Source organism: Trichoderma aggressivum (genome assembly GCF_033847375.1).
Source record: "Trichoderma aggressivum f. europaeum strain CBS 100526 chromosome Unknown scaffold_050, whole genome shotgun sequence".
NCBI lineage: Eukaryota > Fungi > Ascomycota > Sordariomycetes > Hypocreales > Hypocreaceae > Trichoderma > Trichoderma aggressivum.
This window is the reverse complement of record NW_026946416.1, coordinates 155,265-178,928: the sequence shown is the minus strand read 5'-3', so window position 1 is coordinate 178,928 and position 23,664 is coordinate 155,265. Positions and strand designations below refer to the sequence as shown.

The following is a 23,664-nucleotide window of genomic DNA, read 5'->3' as shown; positions in this document are numbered from 1 at the left end:
CCCCCCCCCCCCCCCCCCCCCCCCCCCCCCCCCCCCCCCCCCCCCCCCCCCCCCCCCCCCCCCCCCCCCCCCCCCCCCCAACAACCATTACAGTAATGTTTAGTGTGAACTGAAAGTAGGATTGATATTCTCTTTGCTCCTCGGTATTGGTTTTTCGCCCCCGTCAGGGTTTTCCCAATTCCATGGTGCAAATGCAGAGGAGCCTCTATTGTTTATGAGCAATTTTCCCATTACTCTTTACTCTTAATAGATAAAACTACGGTATTACCAGGCGCCTTTTCCTCATAGTGATTATAAAGGTGAGACTCCAAGTCACATAAATACAACTTTGTAGGTAATGAATATCTCGAGCCAAGAACGGGAAACGTCGACTACTTTTGTATACCAGTAGCAGCTTCTCTTAGGCTGTATTCTCCGCATAATGAACATGTCTGATAACTTCCCATGTTTAATATTATATATATGTCAAGGACAAGGTGATTTCTACTCGCTTTGTCTCCGAGAATCTAGTAGATTGGGTTTATATTAAAAAGAAGTGCTCCCATCATCGTGATTAGATAGCTAGGCCCTTTAGCAGAGAATATCTCACGCCAAATTCATGTGCTTTGCAATTACAACATTTCCTTTTGATGCACAAGCTTTTCATGGAGCTGACAGGATTATCTGGGCTGAGAAATCTTAGCTATTATGCAGCGAAGATCAAGGTAGATTTACAGCGAAAGACTTGTCAAAAATGCGAGACGTGTGAGACCTGGTCAACCTGGATGGCATCGGTGGGGTGCCTTGGGATGTGCCTATGGTATAGAAAATGTGTTTTAGCTGTAGCTGAGCATCGCCAGCTCTTGGCTTACGATATAGGCTTGGGGATTTCTTAGATGTGGAAAGCTTAGACGTGGCATTTACAGGACAACAGCAGCGTATTTCCAACTGGAATGTGGTTAATTTTACTATATATTAAATTTATCATAGTCTTGTTGCAATTTTTAAGACTAGTGCGGGTGACCGCATAAAGTTCAAATGTTGAATCCTTGTAGCCCATGCCGTGAATCATGTGGCGCTCGACGTAGCAGATGGTGAATCTTCGCTGCTCTACTGGATACCGCGCTGACGGAGGCGTAAAGGATGCTTAGAAATAATATAGGAAAGTGTACACATACAATAAGAATTATTTCGAAGGCTGGTGTCGGCCTCCGGATGTGTTGAAGTGGCTCTCCGTGCTTGTGATGGATTTACGACGGCGATTTCACCATATTGGAAAAAGAGAATGAGACATTAGTTAGCTGATTGAATGAAGTAAATGTTAGTGTGTCAATCTACGGTTATCTGGATGTGTTGCAGACGGCCAGATAGCAAAAGTCGCGTCCTCTGATAGGGCCGAAGATTGCTGTATTATCGTCTGCCACGGTGGGTGTGGACTAAGCTCCTGCAACAGTGCCTCAACGCCGTTCCCTCGCTCTCCCTAGTGGGCTCTCTTGGATCGACTGGCCAGAAGGATGCCATTTAGAACCGCGCAGCATTGGCGTTATTGGTCCATTGTCTATGAGAGATTAAAAGGGCTTCGAGTCCTAATTTCGGAGCTCGGAGTACCTGGAATCGCAACAAGCCATCGATAAGATGAACTGGTAACAATTGCTTGTTCACTTGTGTTGGCGTCAAGACGCTCAATCAAACGAATTTTAGCTGACCGGCCAAAGCATTGCTACGCTCAGTGATCAGCTAACATCCCTACGCGACTTTAAAATCAAGCCTACCCGGTCTTTGTTCGAGTTTTCCTGCGCGTTTCACGCATGGTACGCGTCCGTGCGAGGCTCGAACAGCCAGCGGGTCGGTGCGGACGAGAAATCACGAGGTTACACGATATCGCGGAGCCTTTTCATTGGCTTAACCGCGTCGTTTTCGCGGCATCCCGTGAGTTCAAAGTCGCGAGTCCCTGCTGCTTCCTTTAAAAGTGGCCGTAACCAGCCGAAATCACCTCTGCTCATGTCCATGACTTGGCAGCAAAGATTGGGCCTCTCCTACGTACCTCACAGCCATACGAACAATGCATTCTTCTCTCGACAACCCATTTTGGGGTGAGGTTACGTCTTATTTGAAGTATGCTTTGGAACTTCCTACCCACGCTTTGAAACAGTTATAGCTTACAATATTTAGCTTTTGCGAAGAGGTAGTCTTCTCCATACCCTCTCTTGCCCAGGCGGCTAGATGGCAGAACCTGTTAACGAGCCATTGTGAGATATTAGGATTATGCCATTACACGATATATCGCTGAGTTTATCAATACTCTAAGCAGCTTGGCTTTCGGTGTGTGAAATTGCATACACGGCCTATGCTGTCTTAGACCTCGACACACTAATCTGGTTATTGTATTGGTAGTTGCTTATGGAGTATATGGTCTGTCTAAGCCCGGCCGTAATGGCCAGACTTACGCTCGTCTGCTTTCTTACAGCGGATTGATTGGCGTTGGTATTTGCTCTGCCAGTTATCATATGACCTTGAAATACCACACCCAAATGTGTATGTTGTATCACTCCTACCCAGTTCTGACTCAATCTCACTTCACCTCAGCGGATGAATTGTCCATGCATCTTTTAACGACGCCAATGGTGTATCGCCTCTTGACATTCAAGAGTAGCCCGCAGCGTACTAAGCTTGTGGCCGTACTTCTTACTGTCCTCTTTACAGTGGTTATGATCACTCACATGGTTATGGATGAATTTCTCCTTCATGCAGCAACCTTTGGTCTTGCCGTTTATCTAATCGCAACTCGAACGCTGAAGCTTATTTCTCAACAAGTGTCAGATGAACACATCAGGAAGAACCTTCGAAATATCGCGCTGTTTGGCTGCTGTAAGTTGCCCTAATTTCGTGGGTCAAGAGAATTTGGACTTACATTTTGCACAGTCAATTTCGCTTTCGGGTACTTTGTGTGGCTATTAGATGGCTGGTTATGCTCGCTGCTGACTTCGATGAGGCGTTCAGCTGGCCTTCCACTGGCTTTTTTGCTCGAGTTACACGGATGGTATGCTTACCTTGCAGTTACATAGTTACTTTTCAGTGCTGTTATATCTAACGAAGCTCGAGCAGGTGGCATATCTTTACTTGCATCGGGGGCTATGTTGGAGTGGCTCTCGTCGACGCAATAACATCAGGTGAAGTTCTTGAGGATCCGATTCAGCATCTTGCCTGGCCCGTCCCATCCGTGGCGAGATTATTGGCAGATGCAAGCACGAAGGTGGAATAGATTTGCTCTGGAGAACTCACTTCATCGCAAGATTTGTGAGAAAAAGCATGACAGACAGGTATTTGGATGGGTAGTGAGGCCCAAGGTTGCATAGAAATGAGCTCTATTACACTGTCCTAACATCGTCTGGAAATAGAGCTGATGGAAAACCCTGTTGATTTCTCTTGCTCGTTCGCCTCCCCCATTGTACTAACTAAATATGCTTGGTGGCGTGAATATGGCACTACAATTGACCAATGAGAACTATGTCATATCCTCGCTAGCATTCGCCCTATGTGATTAATCGATATCCATCTGTCGAATTATAAAGATGCCTAAGCCTCGCAAGCTCATACATGAGGACGATTCTGCAAACAAAAACCGAGGCTAAGAATCGGCCCACGATGTGAATGCTGTCTCGGACCGAAATAAAGAGCAAACTTGAAAAGAGAAGTGTACCGAAAATGAAATGCATATTGGTGAGAATTGAAACAAATGACGAAAGTGACAGATACAGTGGCGTTTCATTGAACGTTTCCAGAGTGGCAGCTTGAGGTTCCATCCACGGCATGAACCATGTCTTGAACCGGCGTCGTAACGACATCTTGTGTGTTGTGGACTTCACAACGATAAGACGCGAAAGGGCAATTACCGCAAATATATGCGGAGCAGCGGCCAGAAAGATCCATAGGAGAGGCAGATACGTCAAATGCGGCGCAAAACTGGCCACAGCTCTAGCCGCAAGGTCGTGGGCAAGAACGACGTTATTAGCAATGGCACCGAAGACAATCGCACACTCGATTATCAGAATTATACATTCAATGTATAAGTTAAAGAACTTGGGTTCCAGTCGACCTCGCCGCTCGCCCAAGATATCCGTCAGCTTGCGATGCTCAAATAGGCGCAAGGGAGACACGGCGGGAGCTCCCACACTCAGGTAAAGTGCGAGGAAAGGACGTCTTCCAACGACGGAAAGAGCCGATCTTTCTGCTACGTCAGAACCAAAGCCGATCAGAATACTGGGAGTCAGGCCTAATAGGACACTGGCGCCAGCCATATCACTCTTGACATATTCGGGAGCGTTCTCCAGCAGGCAATTGACAAGAGGCACGACGAGCGCGGAGGTGCCGCCTGAACCGAGCCAACGGGAAGATTGCTCCCATTCCGTTTTGTTTGCTCTGCCGTCGGTGTAGAGTTCGAACTGTGGTGAGCAGCTGTTGTTCAAGATGCGGTCAAAGATGAAGCCGTATTCCGGATACCACTGCTGAAACTGGTTCTTTGCAGCCGCCGCGGAGCTAACATGGATGGCGAAGGTGTAAAACAGGGCTGTGAGAGGCCAACAATACATCATGGATCTTGGATGAAATTTAGATACGCGATAAAGGCGACGTTTGGGACTTGTCGAGGAACTTATCGAAAGCGAACGACATTGATCATATCCCCAACTTTGGTTCACAAGTGCAAGCGGGCTACATTTGTATCTGGCGGGCCACATTACCGCCCGATGCGAACAGTAGGATCACAGCATGAGCCTTTCGATTACACAACGGGTAGCTACCTATATTAATCTGGGCTCTTTTCCCGCGTCCATGCAGTACAGCCAATAGCTGAGAGCAACCCGGAGCATACTGTTACATACGTATATAAGGGAACCAACAAGAGTTTTAGGGTGGTTGAACAGCCTCCTATTTACAGCAAACTATTAGATGACTTGGTAACTCTGTCCTGGCGAACTAAACATAGTCAATGAGAGAAGCGCTTGCATGTTGTTGGGTGAGAACCGCTACGGAGAGGCGGGGGATTCGTTGGATGGTGCACTCGTCTTTTGACTCCAAGGAGTACCTTGATTTTCCAGCCAGTGTCACTGTCACTGAGGAAACAGAACAACGCTCGATGTTACAAGCAAATGCTCCGATATCTTGGCCCTTAGATGACCAAGAACTCAGATGCTGATAAACCATCTCCGGGTCATTCTAAATTATGATGATGATGTACAAGCAAGCCAGAAGGCGCAAATATCATTGATATAATGTGATCGACGGACTTCTAGGTAGCTACAGGTTCAATTTTGTTTGTATTACCGACGTTGTCGGTCACGTTAACGGTTAAGGATGGCTGTTCATCAGTACCTACATGTATACAGTGGCGTCTTGGTTCAGTGTAAACTCAGCTTTTACCCGTTTATTTATATTAGGTACAACTCCGCCTAACATCTTGTAAACGTATCAGTGGACTCTGAACCTGGATATCTCTATACCTTGCCAGCAATGGCTGACCCCTTAAAGCGTTAGTAGATGTATTTTATTAGTTGGAGTCGTTAGGATAAAGTATGGTTTGGGTAGACAAAGGTGGTATTGCCTAATTTTTAAATTACATGCTTTCGTTATAATATGAGCTCGGTCTCCTACGCTTAATAACATTAAATCTAAAATCTGTCAGCTTTGTTGAGATATTTCTTCTTCTTCTTTTTCTTATTAAACCTCAGGCAGCAGTTCATATAATATAGTGCTACTTTTATCCAGACTGAAAGTAGTACTTTCATAGAGTACCCCGTACCCGGTAACACCATTAGCATCCAATGTAAGAAATCTGTGACAAATTATGGCCGCTTTAAGTTTTCTATGAATAGAACCGGTAGCTGGCAGTCGTGATAAACCCTAGTCCAGTTGGCTGCATCTGTTTTTTGGCCACCCTGCCAGTAAATTCTTCCGGCATATCGAGCTGGTCGAGGCCCGCAAAAATTATTATTGAATAGACAAAACATGAAGAAAAGATTATATTATAATATAAGAGTTGGGATGTAAGGCTGAGACCAGATGCTTCTCAAGTAGCTGTATCTGGTACCATGAAAGTTGTTGCCCCTTCGCTGCAGACACTATTGGCAACGAGAAGTGACAGCTCAGACACATACACTATTTATTAGAGAATATGGTATTCCGTCATGTTCTTTTCTTCAATTTGTTGGCTTCTATTTCTTGCATCTTCAGACTCCGAATTCAGAGTCACGTAATTCCGTTTTGGTACATACTTGTAGTCAATATGACAGATGTAGCCGTGAGCCGAGGCCTTCATCGCGCCATCAGGATGCTACGAGACGGGAGGAATTGAGATGATGCGGAAGAAGAGAGAGACTCCAAGCTGCTTAGTTCTAAGCCGCTGGCGCCTGCCATGGACTATCTTTGGGTACCTTATGTCCATTTTGGCGTCTAGGTTGGATCGAGTTGAATATCTGTGAGAACCGGAATGGGAAAATATCACCAAGAGGCACATGACAATTAGAAATTCGAGAGGAGACAAGAATGAGAGCTAGTTCCCGGTAATGGTCAAGTAGGCTAGTTGAAGGGCGATGATACTATCCATGATATAGTAATTCTAACATAATCTATAACTTAGGTAGTTAAACATTCATGTAATTGAGCTATAATTGACGTTTTACCCATCACCGAAATGTTCTTACTCACAATCAATCGTCTATTGAATTATAATCTTTTAAAAAGATGCCAGTACTTCACATTAAACTCAAGGCTGCATTCTAAGATTCTATCATACCACAGTCAGCCTTTTCCATGAGTGACTACGATGATATAGTTCCCAGCCCTGTATACATCATATTCATAGCATTGATGTTTACCCTCAAAACATCCACCACTATTACGCGAGACGACCTAAACAAAGTGTATGACAACTCAACCAAGTATGACTCTACACAAGTCACAGATGATGTTGACATCGCAGCAGAGTTCTTACAGAAAATGAAGGATAGCGCTACTTATTTTTAAACCGTAATAGTCTACCAAAGTCAACAGCTTCTCTACCTCTATATGTGCCAGCTGCGGGGAGCGCTCAGCACTCGAGAAGATCTGTACTACATTATACGAGTTCATTTGACATTCATTCCATAAGAATTTCAGCGAGATCGCCGGCATCAAGCTAAGATTTATGAGACACATTGCATTCAATCATGTCACGTACGGCCAAACCTATTAGAGGATACGAGATCCCATCCTCTCTCCCAGAGGCAAATTAATAAGAGGCAGATTGATAGTTGAATAGCTGAGTATTAGTGAACACCAGCTATCTCATGTTTAATCTTCGCTGGTTTGCTAATTTGATTTTGTTATTCTAAATATGGTATTCTAAATATAGATACTCATCCTCACGTCTATAGTCAACTCTACCATCAAGTTGGTTTACTTCCCGCTCATAACGCCACTTATTTTGCTGCAGCTTAGTCCGTCGGTCCTCTGAAGTAGAAGAATCTTCCAAAATCGGATGGGCCTTTGGTATAGGAGCCTTGCTTAGGGGATCGCCGAGGGCGCTCGTGTCGCTTGTCATTAGAATCCGGGCCACTTCGCAGGTAATCATATTTTCTAAATGCCGTCGTGACCTGCCTGGCATTGCCCAGCTGGGCTTTGTTTTTTCAACAATCTCGAGTATCCAGTCGATGACATTTGGTTCAGGCTTTGTTAGTAAGTCTTGTTCACTTTCCCAAGTTGAAGGGGAGGTCGTCGGCTGCTGTTCGTCGTTGAAAATTTCCGTAACTTCGTCCATATCAATACTTTTCGGGGGCAAATGGGTCCTTGGCCACCTAGCAAAAGGACGCCATTTCTTCAACTCATCTTTGAAAAAGGCTTTCCAAGGTGAAGGAGAGGAGATTGGCTGTTCATGTTGCATCTCAATATCGATAGAATCATCCATATCTATGCCCATACCCACAACACGGTCCCTTTCTATTTTGACCAAATCGGGTAATTTCCTTCCTATAGCCCTACTAATGCCAAGAACAGTTTTGGCCAGAATTCTTCCAACAGGAACAGCAGACAGTTTGTTATCTTGCCAGATGGAGTCGTCAAGATAAGGGATGATCTGAGCATGCAATCTGATGGGATCAAGGCTCTTGGCCGATCCCCTTTTGAAGTAATCCATATCCTCGACTATAGCATTCGTAAGCTTTTCAAGAAGCTTCTTCTTCCCCTTCCTGCCATCGGGAAATGTAGGCAGCTCTTCATCCCTCATTGTGCTAATCTCATCCAGATTTGAAGTACTACTTTCAGGTAGCGTCTCGCAAGCAACATCGTTAGTGTCCCAGGCAAAGTCCGGAGGCGGAACCCCATCCAGGCATGATATATTGATTTCAAGGGGCTCCTCGTAGGCGACATCGTCGGTTTTCCGGGCAAGATCCGGAGACAGAGTCTCTTCCAAACTTGAAACACTACTTTCCGCGAGCCTCTCATGAGTGGAATCATCGATATCCCAGGTATAACCTGGAGGCGGAGCCTTACTTGGACCTAAAATATGGCTTTCTGAGAGCTCTCGCTGAGCGATATCATTGGTTTCCCAGGGAAAATCTGGCAGCGGAGCCTCATCTAGACTTGAAGCGTTTCTCTCAGAGAGCTCCACGAGGGCGATATTATTGGTGTCGCAAGAAACCTTTGGAGGTAGAGCCTCATCTGTATGCGACCAATGTGGAAGAAACTCAAAATTAGCTGACTCTGAGAACAGGTAATCTGCTGAATTCGGTTTTTGGCCGCCCTGTAGGATTCTGAGTGCGGCGGCTCCTTGAGGGGCCCCGATAATAGAAGCCAGGTTTTCCGGATTCCTTCCGTTGAAATTTTGGATGAAGCGGTTGCCTCCTCTTTTGAGCAAATTCCTCAGGATTGTATATCTTCCCATACGAACAGCAACATGAACCGGGGTGTTTCCTTTACTGTCTTGCGCGTTGACTGGCGCACCGGCTTCCAGCAGTTCCACGACCACGTCAATAGACCCATTGATTACAGCGCAGTGAAGGGGCGTACCGTACTTGTTGTTCTTCAAATCTAGAGGCTGTTTGTGTTTCAGAAGACCCCGGACAAGCTCCAGCTCTCCTCGCAGGCATGCCCTGTGGAGAGTGTTCATGCCATACTTATCAGTATGCATGACGGTGCTGCCTCTGCTGAGAAGAAGTTCAAGATTGGCCTCAGATGCGCAGCAATGCAACGCAGTCCTCCCCAGAATGTCCTCAACTTCGAGCAAACCAATCCGTTGTTCCAATATCCAGTTAGCCGCGCGGTTAGAAGGGCCTGTGACGGCGAGATGAAGTGGAGTCATGCCGAGATAATCGCGAGATGGTTTTGTTTCGGGATTGAGATCTTCGGTGTGGTCGTTGATTAGTTGCAATATAGACAAGGCTTCAGGAACGTCTCGTCTGGCCGCGAGCTGCGCTGCTAGATGGATCGGAAGATTGAACACGGTTGGGTCCTCCACTGAGGCCAGTTGACGTGACGCAAGCTTGGGCTCAGCACGCAAAAGCGCAGCGACCACGTCATAATCCTGGAAGTCAATGGCCTGTGTGAATGCTGTCATGCCGCTCAGAAGAGCCGTCTGGAGACTCTGGACCTTGTGAATGATGGCAACAGTTTTGTCGAGCTCCACTTGTCGCTGAGCGCCATGCATAGCAAGTCGCTCTAGTGATGTCGAGAAAGGCAGAGCACATGCTAGAGGGGAGAGGGCTAGCAAGGAAGTATTCGGCATTAATGACATTAGATAATGAAGGATCTCGCTGCAGTGGTATTTGGCTGCCATATGAAGTGCTGTCCATTGTACTCTCAGATCCCCAACCGGAAAGTCCTCTTTGCGGTAAACGTAGGATAAAGGATTTGCACCAAGGGTTATCAAAGCCTTAACTGCAGGTAGACTGTTGACTGAGATTGCCGCCCCTAATGGGGTCCCAAGTAACTGTAGGGGCCATTGATCGTGAGCCTTCCTTAGGCATGAGGATGGTAAGTCTGAGTGAAGAGGGGCTTGTCCCGCAAACATAGACCTCAAGCTCTTCGCCATGGCTTCTGGGTCCTTTAGCATGAAGAACCAATGGAACATTGTGCACCCATCGATGGTCGAGGAGTTTGGATCTTCCTGTCGAGAGAGGAGATTTTTGAGCATCTCCGAGTCACCGTCAATGCAAGCCTGTATCACAGGGGGTAGACTATAAGGTGGGATAGTTGACCGAAGAAGTCTCGAGATCTTTGTCACGTAGGGTTCTGACAGCCCCGTAGAGTCCAGATCCAGTAGCGTAGCAAAAGCTACCGCAACCGGGTGTCCTTGGTCTTGGGCTATTTTGGCATATTGGCAAGCGGATGCCGGATTCCGTGGCGTACCAAAGCCGACATGGTGGCAGAGAGCAAGCTGCCATGACATCAAAGCTTTGTCTTTCGCATGCCTTTTAGAGTATGTGCGTTCGAGAGCCTGGAATATCTGCTCCTCATGTTTCCAGGGAATCTCACGGCCATTTTCGGGCCGAAACATCTGCCATGTTTTAGTTTTCCCATAGACCTTGGATATGAGCGGTTATCTTACTTCATATGTAGGAGACGGGCTATCGAGGTGAAATGCGAGCTCTGACTCGAGACCACTAATGCTAGCATCACTCTCATATTGTTAGCTAGACTTACTCTTGAACACCAAAATCAACCAAGGAGTACTCACTTCCATTCTGTAAGTAATGGGAGGGCATCTAGATGCGCCATCCGCTTCGTAGGGTCTTCTTGGAGTGTGTAATGCAAGGTTGCACGGATAAACACATACTCTACCCGTCTAGGCACCGATGCCATAGCATATCGCCTCGCGTCCGCCGGATTTAATCTCTGCATCGTCATTTGCGCTTCCACCTCTGGCCATTTCCTCATGCTATAGGAGAGATGATCTTCTCCTAGGAGGCAGAGCTCCCAGACCAATAGGCCAAACGCCCAGACGTCGCACTGTGGCATAGCGGCTCGGTCAATAGGAAATGTATCCTGGTCGTGAACCTCTGGCGCATTGTATCTATCCACATTTAGCCTCGAGCAGACGATAGAAAGGAAATGGAGCCTATACATATACGTTCCACCATACCTCATTATGCCATCATGCTTGCTGGATTTGTTGTCTATAACCAGCGCATGACCAAAGTCGGTAAGTTTTGCAAGAGCCTGAGCAGGCCGATCCCAGGAGTGAACGACAAGGACATTGTCGAGCTTCACATCACCATGAACAATACCGCATGTGTGAAGAGCAGATAGAGCCGAGGCCACATCGCCGGCAAGAATCTGCAAATCTCGAAGAGGGATTGACGACGACATGGATTTTACATATTGCCGTAGCGTTCCTTTTGGTGCATATTGAACGAGGAGGTAAGGTATAACCTGGCCGCCATTCATGTTCCAGCCGTATCCGAAGGCAAAAGGAAAGTTGGGATGGTTCCGCAGAGGTCGGTGTCTCAAGATCTGAAGCTCCAGAATTACCGCTCTGAGCCGTCGGTGAGATGTCTGATCGTCTAATTGGCGGTTCGTCTTAAGGTGCTTGACGGCGAGAACTTGATTTGCCACAACACAGCGTTCGACGAGATAGGTCTCCCCCTCGCCCACCTTCTCCTCCCTAGCAATCTCTTCATAGCGATACCGACGAAGACCCAGGGAAGTAACCGCTCGGATAACATCATCGAGGCCATGAAGAGATGATATTTCCTGCTCAGAAAACAAGGCGCAGTCCAAGCTGGATATATTTGTCCGCGATAGAAAAGTGTTCCAGCTGACAGTAGATGCGACCGAGGCTGCCTCATCCTAGCCAGAGTAGCATCAGGTCAGTGATGAATCGGACCGATTGAGATGATTTCTACTTACTCTGCCGCAGACTACATCACCAGTGTTGTCGTCCGCCATTCTCATGCATGTGCAACCCTCGATCCAGTATTCAGACAATATATGTTGTCAGGAGGAGGATTAAAGGCAAATATGATCAACAGCCAACCACATAGTTGTAGCCTTAATTTGCCTCTTCCTGGTCACATCGTTTAGGCACCCATGCATGTATATGTACATACAGCCATGGAACAATATGTTTGGCCAGCCTCGCCATTTGATGCATGCACCCCCGCCTCGACGACGGAGCCCTCAGCACACCTTCGCGTCAGTTATGGAACTTCATCCACCTCTATAGCGAGACGATATTCTTCTCAGAAACATCGCATCCGTATATCTGGAAATCTAGAAACCATGGATCCTTTCAGCATTGCCAGCCTGACCATCTCAGTTCTAGACCAATTATGGAGATTGGGAGAAACAACCGCGGAACTGGTTGCAAACTACAGAGACTTCGATGAGGCGAGTCCTGTCCAAACAGTGCGTCAACAAAGGCCGGCTAACATTCGACAGGATAGCAGGGTTTTGGAGTCCAAGGTCAAGGACGAAAATAACAGGACCAGAGCGTTGAATATGCTCTTGTTTGAGCCATCAACCGTGCGTCCGCCCAGCTAGTCAACTGCTCGTGTAAGTGCTCACTTGTCGCAGACTTACGGCGGAAAGTCATTATTCGAGCAGTTCGACGCCGATGTCCAAGACCAGATACATATCCTCCTCGAAGAGGCAGTGCTTGTCTTGGACCAAGCATACCAACTCCTATACCGACGGCAACAGGCGGCAGCAGACAGCAAAATTGTCAAGGTACCAGAGCAACCATCCAGCTCAACGCCATCCAACAAAATTTTCTCCAGCTTCAGATTCATGCTGAAGCCCCCGGGGCCCTCCAGTTCCACTTCCCTGACGTCTAATGATGAGTCATCTAAGTATCTCAGACCGTTGCAACGGCTGCGGTGGTCGCTTCTCGATAAGAAGCGGCTCGAGTCCATTATCAGAGAGTTTGGCGAGCTAAACAGCCGGGTACACGAAAGCATCAAGCTCTTGTGTCTTGGGACTTCGATAGGTGTCGATTTGCAGCATCTTCAACGGCTTGAAAACGACCGCAATTCTCAGATCCTGGGCTTCAACATTGATGCCAAACTCCAGATGGCGGCATCGCAGGTTCAAGAGATGCCCGAAAGCCTCGAAATCAGAGATGTCAATCTACGTCAGCAGCTCGAGAATGTGAAGAGAGTCGAGGATCGATTTGGGATCCTGGAGTGGGAAGGCAAACCGATGCTCGTGGAATATCGTGCTTACCAGGAAGGGTCGCCTGTTTCTGTCGAGATGAGCAGCAGGACTCGCCATCTTGTGGATAATTTGGCTAACCTATTGCACCAACCCAAGGAAATCGTCTTCCGAACGCCATGCTGCACGGGCTGGGTCTCCCAAACGCAGCACAACCGCGTGGCCTTTATGTTTGCCATTCCTGATGCGGTCGAACCGGCTCCTGTGAGCTTGCTGGGTCTCTTGTCCAGCGAGGATCCGCCCCCGACACTCGGCCAGAAGTTCTGGCTTGCAGCCAAGCTCTCTAGGTGTATTTCTCAACTGCAGCTTGTAAAATGGGTGCGTGTTTTTCGCAGGGTGATGGTCCACATATCTGATATCGAACAGGTCCACGAGAGTTTCAGAAGCGAAAACATCGTTTTCTTTCCAAAGCATGAGAAGAGCACTACACTCGTGCCTCGAATCGATTTGGCAGAGCCCTGGGTTTTAGGCTTTGAATTCAGTCGCCCCGAGCAGTACTTTTCTGCAGGACTTGAAGACAAATGCCTAGCCCGGGATGTCTACCGCCATCCGGACCGCCAGCAGAGTCCCACGCAGCCTTTTATTAAGCTACATGACATCTACGCTTTAGGCGTTGTCCTTCTTGAGATAGGTGCGTACCCTTTTAGTACGGTTGGGCCTGGATTAACATCGTGCAGGCCTCTGGCAGCCAGCCTTGACTCTCGAGAAGTCTGGGTTTGCTCGGGTAAAGCCAAACGCGATTACAAAAGTTCTCATCCGTCATGCAGAAAAGCGGCTGGGGGCGAAGATGGGCGAAAAGTACCAAGCCGTCGTTCTTACTTGCTTGAGAAGCGAGTTCCAATGTTATAATGATACAAAAGAAGATATAAAACTGCAGCAAGCCTTTCGAGCACAGGTTGTTGATGTTTTGGAAAAGATTGCACTCTGTATGTAACAATATTGGACGTTAAGACGAGCTATGTCGAGGATGGCTGTGATGGAGAGATTGTGTCACCCTGACGTTGAAGTCTTGGAGGTTTGACCCCCAATGATTTGATCTCCTCCGCTTGGGTACGATAGGATGGCTGTGAAATGGGTCGTACGATGCTGCGGTTTGTCTTGCAGCAGCTCAAGGGACCGATGTAGCAGTGTCACAATAGTCTCGTCTCATTCGGCGAAACCCTCATGTTGGCCAAAGGCGAAGAATCCGGCTATTGCGGTGACTTCGCATTTGGAGTGCAAAGCTGGGCCACTCAAACTGATAGGAACCATTATCAACGGGAGAAGGCGAGATATCGTAGTAGTCGCGGTGATTGGTAGTCGTATATGGTGAGACATGGTGGTAGTGAAATACACAACTCATTTTTGCCAAAGAAAACCACAGCCTAGAAGTAGAGTCCATTCTTTGGGTGGAAGCTTGGGAAGAAGCAAATCCAAGCAAGCTTTTCTGTAACCTTTTCAATGTGGGTGCACATCTCATGTTGAGGAGAATAAAAATAATTTATTTCTAAAAAAAAAGGGAAATGTTTCTATTTGAAACTTATCCGGTACTCAGATGGAAATCCCCTCAGTTATGGCCCGGGGGCGTTTTTGGCCAGAGCTAGTTTTTTTGCTGGTAACTTACAGGCACTGACTTCAGAGGAGAAAACCATTACAGATCAGATTCAATAACCAACCGGTCGTACCCTGACTATAGCGCTTTTCAAGAGTCTCCCTTACCAAAACCCCTGGCGCCCCAGGTACATGTACCTATCTACCCAAAGGGGTACCCAAACGCTAACATCAATTTAGAGGATTAAGATGGAACCCTTTTGTGGTGTAGGTACCTAGTAGGCATTGTGCTTTAGGTACCTGTACCTATGTATAGGTAGTACCCTTTCTTACCTGTGAATAACGGGGTCATGTTTGATCCCTTGGAGTGCCGTATGGTCCAACTTAAGTATCTTTCTGGGATGATGGCATTAAACCCACCAAATCAAGATGCATCGTGCCCGCTATGCTTAGCCTATGATGGAAGTCCCGCGATTTAGCCCGCATTGTGCTGCTCTTTTTGCTGGTTAATAAAGTACTTTAATGTAGCTTTTCAGCGTGGATGAAAAGTGGACATGGCCATTCATCCCATCCCTTTGAGTGCCACAGGGCACCACTTAAGTACTCTTCAAAGCTATAGCCAATCAAAGAGTCAGAAATTGAAGATGCCCTCCTTAATATAGAAGAGAAGTGGACATGGTACTTGGGTGGTGCCTTGTGGCACTCAAAGATGGGATGAATGGCCACCCCGCTAATGACGCATCCAATCGTTACGTAGGTACCGATCTCGGAGTAGCCTTAGTACAGTTATGGGGCCAAAAGTCTGCAAACGCCATACTGAGTACCGCAAAAAGTCAAAGTTTTCAAAAGTGATAATTAGATCTACAAAATATTTATGTAGATAATTAAAGTTAAAATCCAATAACAATTGATGGATATTCTATAGTTTACAAAGATTTGCCGCTATTATATAATTTTGCAGCAACTGCGGATTGTGGCTGGCATAGATCATCCCCTCCTAAACTTTGTGTAATTATTTTTTTTTTCGTTTGCAGACTTTTGTCCCCAGACTGTCCCTTGCAGCGTCATTGGAGGGGTCGCATAGGCTGACTAACACCTCCACAATTCATTGACTCAACCACCACTCCGTAACCGCGGGAAAACTTTGTACACAAAAACTCTTGCCAACACCATCACCACGAAACGAAACCAAACGATTTCAGCGCAAAGCCTACGATTCACCTGCCAATCACCCGTTTTGTCTTGTTCCCTCACGGTCAATTGAACCCTCAAAAGCCCATCATGTGCGGCACTTGCAACGGCGACACGAACGGAGGGGCCCCCGCGGCTGCCGCCAACCCTCCCTCCCAATCCACCGCGAACGGAGTCTACCCTGCCCAAGGACTACCCAAGAGCTCTCCATACCAGTCCGTTCAGGACTATCTCTCGAATGTCAACAGTTTCAAGATCATTGAGAGTACGCTTCGTGAAGGCGAGCAGTTTGCCAACGCCTTCTTCGACACCGAGACCAAGCTCAAGATTGCCAAGGCCCTGGGTACGCAAATCGGTCCGGACAAAGACCAGTGGATTGCTGACGAGTTATAGACAACTTCGGATGTGACTACATTGAGGTTACGTCCCCGGTTTCGTCGCCGCAATCGTATGAAGACTGCAAGCGGATTTGCCAGCTTGGATTGAAGGTTGGTGTTGATACCATTTCTCGTGCCGGATTTGGTGTCGGTACTAATGATCTCTTAGGCCAAGGTCTTGACACATGTCCGATGTAACAGTACGTCCCTCGAATTTTACGACCTCACTCCGGATTACCTCAAATTGTTCGATTCTGCCTGTGGACACCTCTTGTCATATCGATGCTTTCGTAACACTGTTCCGAGTCCCGAAGAGTTTTATGCAGCAACGAGACCTCGATCAGGTCTCTTTTCGGTGAAAACAGACTCGAAAGTATATACAGGCAGAGTTGAAAAGCTTGCGGTAGTCCGGTAGTTGGAGGAGCCCCCCCCCCCCCCCCTTCTTCTACTCTTCTTCAACATCAACACATTTCCAAGACAACTCTGACAAGTCAAATAGTGGACGACGCCCGCAAGGCTGTAGAATGCGGTGTCGATGGTGTTGATCTCGTGCGTCTCTTCCCATCATCTCCCTGTCCAAGTGCTCATCGTATCTTAGGTTATCGGAACTTCAAGCTTCCTCCGTGAGTACAGCCACGGAAAGAGCATGGAGATGATCCAGAAGATTGCTCTCGAAGTCATCGAATACGTCAAGAGCCAGGGTGTCGAAGTCCGGTTCTCCTCCGAGGACTCGTTCCGTTCGGATCTCGTTGATATCCTTGCCCTGTACAAGGCCGTCGACAGGGCCGGAGTCAATCGTGTGGGTGTTGCAGACACCGTCGGAGGCGCGACCCCTAGAATGACATATGACTTGGTTCGCACTTTGAGGGGGGTGGTAGGCTGCGACATTGAATGCCATTTCCACGACGATACTGGTTGCTCTGTTGCCAATGCCTTGTCAGCCTTGGAGGCAGGGGCAAGTCATATCGATACCTCAGTTCTCGGTAAGTCAGAGGCTGTCTTGGGATCTATGCAGGTCTCCCTCACCTTGTGGCGCAATAGCTGACAAACCCACAGGAATTGGCGAGCGTAACGGCATCACCCCGCTTGGTGCCCTCATGGCCCGCATGGTTGTGACTGCTCCCGAATATGTTACCAAGAAGTACAACCTCAAGGCCCTCAAGAGCCTGGAAGAGTTGGTTGCGGATGCCGTACAAATCAACATTCCTTTCAACAATCCCATTACCGGCTTCTGCGTTCGTTTACCTTGAATCACCGTCTTCAGACCTTGTCAGCTAACTAGAGATGTAGGCGTTTACGCACAAGGCGGGCATTCACGCCAAGGCCATTCTCGCGAACCCTTCAACATACGAAATAATCGATCCCAGCTTGTTTGGACTTACACGATACGTCTCGATTAATTCAAGAATTACGGGATGGAACGCCGTCAAGTCTCGTGTGGAGCAGCTTGGCCTTAAGATGACCGACGAGCAGGTCAAGGAGGTGACGGCCAAGATCAAGCAGATGGCCGATATCCGACCCCTGGCCATCGACGATACCGACAGTATTATCCGCTCATACCACTTAGATGTCGTCCAGCAATAGAAGTGGCAATGATAATGTGGTGCAATGCGATGCAATGTGATGTGATGGGTTGGGTTGGGTATTTGGCGTGCTTTAGGGCATTGGAAAAGTTCTATTATATTTGTACGAAAGCTTCGATCTACTAAAATAAATTCTTGTAGTAATTGCTGCTGCTATTGGCAAGGCCGCTGATGAAGCCGTTGACGAAGCTGAAGACGAAGCCGTTGAAGCCGTTGAAGCGTAAGAGGAAGCGCAAGACGAAGCTGATGACTGTATTAAAATTATTCCGGCCACGCAGCCGGGCGATGATGACCTTGTGGCCCTGGAAGCAGTACTCAATATTTCAGGTACGGTTTAGTCAACGGCCTCGTCTTTGGCTTTATCTTTGGCTTCATCTTGCCAGTGTGTAGTACTGCATTCTGGTGTGTGTCGCAATTGCGAAGACGGGGGTAAATATAGCTTGTGGCAGGGAACATTACGGTTCAAATAGGAATAGGTTACAGGAAGACTCTGTACCAATGAGAGGCAGATTAGTCGCCGAGGTGACCATTAGCGAACACCGGCTGTTGTATGTTTTTTTTTGCCCTTTCTGTGTGTCTTCTCATGGGGGACTTATAAAGTGACCAACTTGACAATCAAGCACATACGACCATATCCATTGGAAAATACGGGGTCCCGTCAAGCACTTCTCTTGAGTCTAGTGTCTTGTATTTTTGGCATCCCTTCGCGCCAATGACGAGTAGGTGTATAAGGAGGAGAGCCTAAAAAATAAAGGCGTCTTTATCATCGTCATCCCTCGCTTTTATATGCCATTTAAAATAGACATACATTGGCTCCAAACCCATGGTAAAATGTGCGGCGCAATGAACTCCAGCCTTGTTGATCCGCCGGCTGACTCTGAACACAACAACAAGCGCCAGACAGCCCCGTTGCTGATTGAATTCACTGACGATGGCTCTCTACAAGCACGGTTATAAGAAAAGATCAAGACCACAAGCTCTTCTAGACAAGGACAGGGGCCAGAATGGTCACCAGAGGCACTCAGGCAATTCCCCTACTCCAGCATACCATCTCTCCTAAGGTGCATTTTGTACATGGCCGCTACCGTCGTTATATTAAAAGGTTTTTAACATCCAGCTAGCTGAGTAAGTTATTAAATTTCCTAAACCCTGAGATTATCTCATCTTATTAGCCAAGTTAATTAGTTCTATCTCAGTCAAGGTTACACTTTTACTCAGTTGAATTCATAACATGTGCGCGTCATGCCGCAAGTCACATCTTGGTGGGCAATAATGCTCGTGCGGTGAGATTCCACTTCCTGATAGGTGTGTACTTGGCCATTTTGTGGACACTTGCCTCTGACCGGTTGCATTCGGAGAAAGGCGTACATACAGTAGCATGTCGCTCGTCAGCTGAACAAGCCGTATGTAGTTACGAGATAGGTTCGGGCCGAGCCTCGGAGAGGAACCTTGGCGATTGGATAGGATACTTCATTCTCAGGCGGGACTAATACAGGTATTCAACCAAGGTTACAATATACATGGACTCTCTGTACACTGTACGGATGCAGTCCTCGGCTTACAAGGTTCCTGTTGGTCTCTAAGTTGGCTAGATGCTAAAGTTCCGACCAACAAACACAAAAGATGCGCCTGCTCTGAAAAGGTTTAAAAGCCGCATATCGATGGAGATACTCTCAACCAAACCCCTTTTTGCATTTATACCATATCAAGCCCCATGGGCAATCGCGCTTGATTCGTTTCGCTTGCCTTGTCTGTAGTCCCAGCTCCAACATTCCACATTCAGCACCATATCATATCCACGGTGCAACGAGGAAATCGCCATGGAACCAACACAAATCAAGGTGGTCTTTTTTGATCTGGATGGCACGCTTTTCGACCACTACCACTCGCTACGCCTTGCGATATCTGCCATGCAGAGAAAGTATACCGGCCTCGCGGGAATCAATGTTGAAGAATTGATTAACCAGTACAACCTTGCTCTTCAAGAATCCTATGATGCTTACCTGGATAAGGTAATTACATATGAAGAGGCCGATATCCAGAAGATTTACCTCTTTTTTACATCGCTTGGCTTGCCCGAACCCAGTCTAGACCAAGTTCAAGAGTTCCGCGACGCGTATAAGGCAGTTTACCGGGAGAACCGGAGAGCAACGCCAGGAACTATTGAGGCTCTAGCCCGACTGCGTGAACACGGATATCGCATTGCCATCATCACCAACGGGCAGATCAAAGACCAGGCGGCCAAGGCCAAGGCCATAGGCATACTACATCTAATCGATCGCATTATTACTTCTGAAGAAACTGGTTATCGAAAGCCTGATCGCCGCATCTTCCAATATGCTATCAAACAGCTTAACGCTTCTCTCGACACATATATGATAGGTGACTCCGCCGACTCAGATATTAAGGGTGCCTTGGACGCGCAGTTAGCCGCTATCCTATATTCCCCTACCGCCCGGAATACCCAAAGCCTTTTATTTGGGCAGCAAATACCAGTCATCCGCCACTTAGCTCAGCTACTCGATTATTTTAATATTCCCAGCCATCAGTTCAAGCCGCGCTTTACCTCCGCTCTAGGACAATTAGTGATCGAGGGCATCGGCATTGACTTGGTCACGGAACGACGGCACCGTCTGCAAGCATCTAAAGAGGGGGTGAAATTCCTTGCTGAAAGAATGGGCATGGCCCTTGATTGTGCTGCTAAAAACGCCACATAGAGGCCATGTTCCACATAGAGAGTATGATTCGAGCGATTTCAAAGGCGGCAGGCCCCATTGATGAGGAAGCAATCCAGATTTCATTCCCAGGCCGAGAGGTGGGTGTGACAATGACTACATGTAATAAGCCCGACTACCACGTCACCGATAGAGACCACAGCATGCGCGCAGAGTATGTGCGGCTTGCTCTGGATACTGTTCCAGAGAATGAGGGAGTATTACGAGAAGTTGCATCCCTCCTCCAGGGGCACTGTAATGACCTTATGAGAGATTCTCCAAGAGCGGCAATCCGTCAACTTCGCTGCGTAATGCTGATTCTGGCTGAGCAAGCGGGTATCAGACGGAATACCACGATTACTGGCGGACAGATTGACCAATGTTCATGATATGGACTCGTGGTACACTCATCACCAGAGACCTGGCAGACTCCACAACATTTTGGAGGTTCCCGGGGCTATTGACTGCTGCGTCACAGTCATGTCAATTAGCAAGGAGTTTGGCCTACCGGGATTGAGAATAGGGTTTATTGCCGGCAACAGCGATGCAATCAACGTCATTCGAATACACAATTCTACATTCGCAGTCATGATCCCTGATGTTTGTCAGGCCGCGGCACAGGCTGCCTTGGAAAGTTTTTGCAAGGGAGATGGGAAGGAAGATATCAACGTTCACGTTACGACAATCTTGAAGAAAACAAAGGAGGGCTGGAGAAGTCTGGGTTGGCCGGAAGAAAAGATCCATACTCCATCCGGCGGCTTCAAATATCTAGTCTCCATACCGCCAGGTGTTCAACCACAGGCCTCTTTTTCAGGAGTAGAGTTACTCGACTTCTACATCACCAGCCGTGCCAACGTGAAGCTCTCAACATCGACGTCTCTCAACCCAAATAACGACAAGTTTCTTAGGATGGTGTTGATGAAAAACCCTTCCCAGGTCGATGATGTTTTCGAGCGACTACGATCGGTTGGCGTTAGCTATGACATGGTACTTCCGGAGCATCTTGGAAAGGAGTATAAGACATTTCTCTTACACAATGTAAGCCATGATTTTTGAAGAGGAAGGAGGAGTAGGGTTAGCTTAAGAAACATTAAAAGAAAATCGATTGTAAGCCAGCGAGTAACCAAGTCCGTTCCGAGCGCAATTCCTTAAGTTATAACAGCCTGTAGGAGCTCTGGTTGTTGTTTTGCAAGCAGACGTTTAACGCCAAGTTGGTGGTGGTCTAGTACATACGACCATATCCATTGGAAAATACGGGGTCCCGTCTGCTCCCCCAGAGTCAAGCCAATGAGAGGCAGATTAGTAGTTGAGTGGGTGACCATCAGCGAACACCGGCTGTTGTATGTTGAATCTTCTTTTTTTGCTGTTTTTTTGACTCTGTAATCCGAGATTTTGAGGCATCGCAGGTTGAGTTTCGTTGTGTTGGTGAATATGGCACACATTACCCTTTTAACCGGTGGCTGCGTAACATCAGGTCCCAAATTTGTTTTTCATCCAGTCAGATGCATGGAAAATAAAACTGCAAGCCAACCTCTTTCATACATCCATCTATGATGCAGCCGATGAAACAAAAAACAATGGCAATGATGCGGAACGAACGCAATTGTTCACACTTGGGATCAAATCAAACACCGGGGATCGGCACATCTCGATGCGGGGAAAAGGGCTGGAGGAGGTGTTGAACAAGGTTGCAAGCGCCGAAAATCACTGCTCGGTTCGAATTAAGCATGGTATTTTGACTTGATTGAACTCTCTCGCGGTTGTATTCGCAGGCTTGGCACGGCGGGCCTCCAGTGGCTTGCGATCAATTGATCTTGGGATTGAGAGAAAAGAATACAGAATGATCAGAGAGAGCAAAGAGCAATTCGAATTCGATCAACATCGACCTCAACAAGAAAGCAAACAAACATTTCCCGAGGCTCAAGGTTATGTAATCCAGGCTAGCCCAAGTCGTTCACCCGAGCCTGTCCAAAGGCTGCCGGCGCCACTGACTCCATCTCAGCCTCTTATATTTGCCGTTCGACAAAGCGACCGCCTTGCAAAATCAGAAAACACAGGCCACTACACGAGTCAATTGATCAATTAAAAAAAAATTAAAAAAAGAATAAAAAAAAATACTGTTCAATCCCGTCAATTCATCACAATTCTAGACCACCTCCCTACACAAAGAAAACCACTCTTCCACCCATTCCTCCTCCTCCTCCCACACCCCCAAGACACCATCGTGGACCCTGAAAATTTCCTATTCAGGTAACCCAGTCAGCGCCGGCTCCATCAAGCGCCATCTCATCTAGCCTCGTACTTTTTCACTTTTACACAGCCCAATGCATCCCTCCTGGTTCATCGCCGTGAAGCTGCTTCTTTATTTAGGCCCCCCTGCAATTCTCCCAACTCCAAAGATCCGGTTCTAGAACGGAGAAATAACAGCTGCTTGCCTAGCCGCGATCCACTGTTTACGGTTCCAGGGTCGTGCAGCTCGTGTTGAGCTTGCAGGTAGGAAGCTTGATAATCCCCTTCACATTCGCTTGTTATGGGTACCTAGATAGGCTACCGATTGCGGAGCGCTGTACTCTTAATATGGGCTGCCGACGGGATATTGCTTTCTGAGAGCTGGAAAGGAGTGTGTGTTCGTACGAGCACTCTTTCTCCTCTTGGAGTCTGTGCTAGGCAAACCTGCATCGAGTCAAGTAATGTGACCACGGCATCTCAATGGATCATAGAAATCGAAGCTTCATCTGTTTACCTAGGTATTACGGGTCTGAAATGCCAGTTTATCCAATTCAGAGTATCTCATCTCGATCGAATGGCGACAATACACTCAGGTCCTGCATATGACCCATGGACGATCGTTGCCATCAATGGAAAGCCCAATCATGCCAAGCTTTACCCTGTTCCAAGGTCATGGGACTGTCGTATTGGACCATCCATTGATCAAAAATGAGAGGATGCTTCGCAGATCGAGAATACTCGCCGTCTATCCATCTCCATATCCAGTCTTTTCTTCCATCCCTTCTTCATTCACAATCACCCTTCAGTAAGCGTCTGCTACAAAAACATCACACACGCACTACGGAGAAAGTGCCTGCATGCATCTCTCCCTCGGCCATTGCG

The 23,664-nt window shown here is 47.5% G+C and overlaps 5 protein-coding genes across 5 annotated transcripts; 3 read left to right on the top strand and 2 right to left on the bottom strand.

Moving 5' to 3' along the window:
- Positions 1-3,512: 3,512 nt before the first annotated feature.
- Triagg1_9239 (uncharacterized protein) lies at positions 3,513-4,568 on the bottom strand (the record flags this gene model as incomplete). The annotated part of the gene is made up of 1 exon (XM_062904175.1): positions 3,513-4,568. One exon carries the CDS (start codon positions 4,566-4,568, stop codon positions 3,513-3,515), a length of 1,056 nt encoding a protein of 351 aa, XP_062751848.1.
- A 2,774-nt stretch (positions 4,569-7,342) lies between these two features.
- Triagg1_9238 (uncharacterized protein) lies at positions 7,343-11,895 on the bottom strand (the record flags this gene model as incomplete). The annotated part of the gene is made up of 5 exons (XM_062904174.1): positions 7,343-10,504; positions 10,556-10,625; positions 10,685-11,020; positions 11,090-11,796; positions 11,857-11,895. The coding sequence occupies 5 exons, from the start codon at positions 11,893-11,895 to the stop codon at positions 7,343-7,345; spliced, it is 4,314 nt and encodes a 1,437-aa protein (XP_062751847.1).
- Positions 11,896-12,228: 333 nt separating this feature from the next.
- Positions 12,229-14,092, top strand: Triagg1_9237 (uncharacterized protein; the record flags this gene model as incomplete). Its single annotated transcript, XM_062904173.1, has 4 exons — positions 12,229-12,471; positions 12,523-13,476; positions 13,525-13,789; positions 13,836-14,092. The coding sequence occupies 4 exons, from the start codon at positions 12,229-12,231 to the stop codon at positions 14,090-14,092; spliced, it is 1,719 nt and encodes a 572-aa protein (XP_062751846.1).
- Positions 14,093-15,969: 1,877 nt separating this feature from the next.
- Triagg1_9236 (uncharacterized protein) lies at positions 15,970-18,063 on the top strand (the record flags this gene model as incomplete). The annotated part of the gene is made up of 8 exons (XM_062904171.1): positions 15,970-16,222; positions 16,273-16,367; positions 16,426-16,456; positions 16,756-16,805; positions 16,855-17,239; positions 17,313-17,491; positions 17,547-17,799; positions 17,981-18,063. The coding sequence occupies 8 exons, from the start codon at positions 15,970-15,972 to the stop codon at positions 18,061-18,063; spliced, it is 1,329 nt and encodes a 442-aa protein (XP_062751845.1).
- A 1,596-nt stretch (positions 18,064-19,659) lies between these two features.
- Triagg1_9235 (uncharacterized protein) lies at positions 19,660-21,779 on the top strand (the record flags this gene model as incomplete). The annotated part of the gene is made up of 4 exons (XM_062904170.1): positions 19,660-20,470; positions 20,557-20,889; positions 21,032-21,591; positions 21,723-21,779. 4 exons carry the CDS (start codon positions 19,660-19,662, stop codon positions 21,777-21,779), a joined length of 1,761 nt encoding a protein of 586 aa, XP_062751844.1.
- Positions 21,780-23,664: the final 1,885 nt, after the last annotated feature.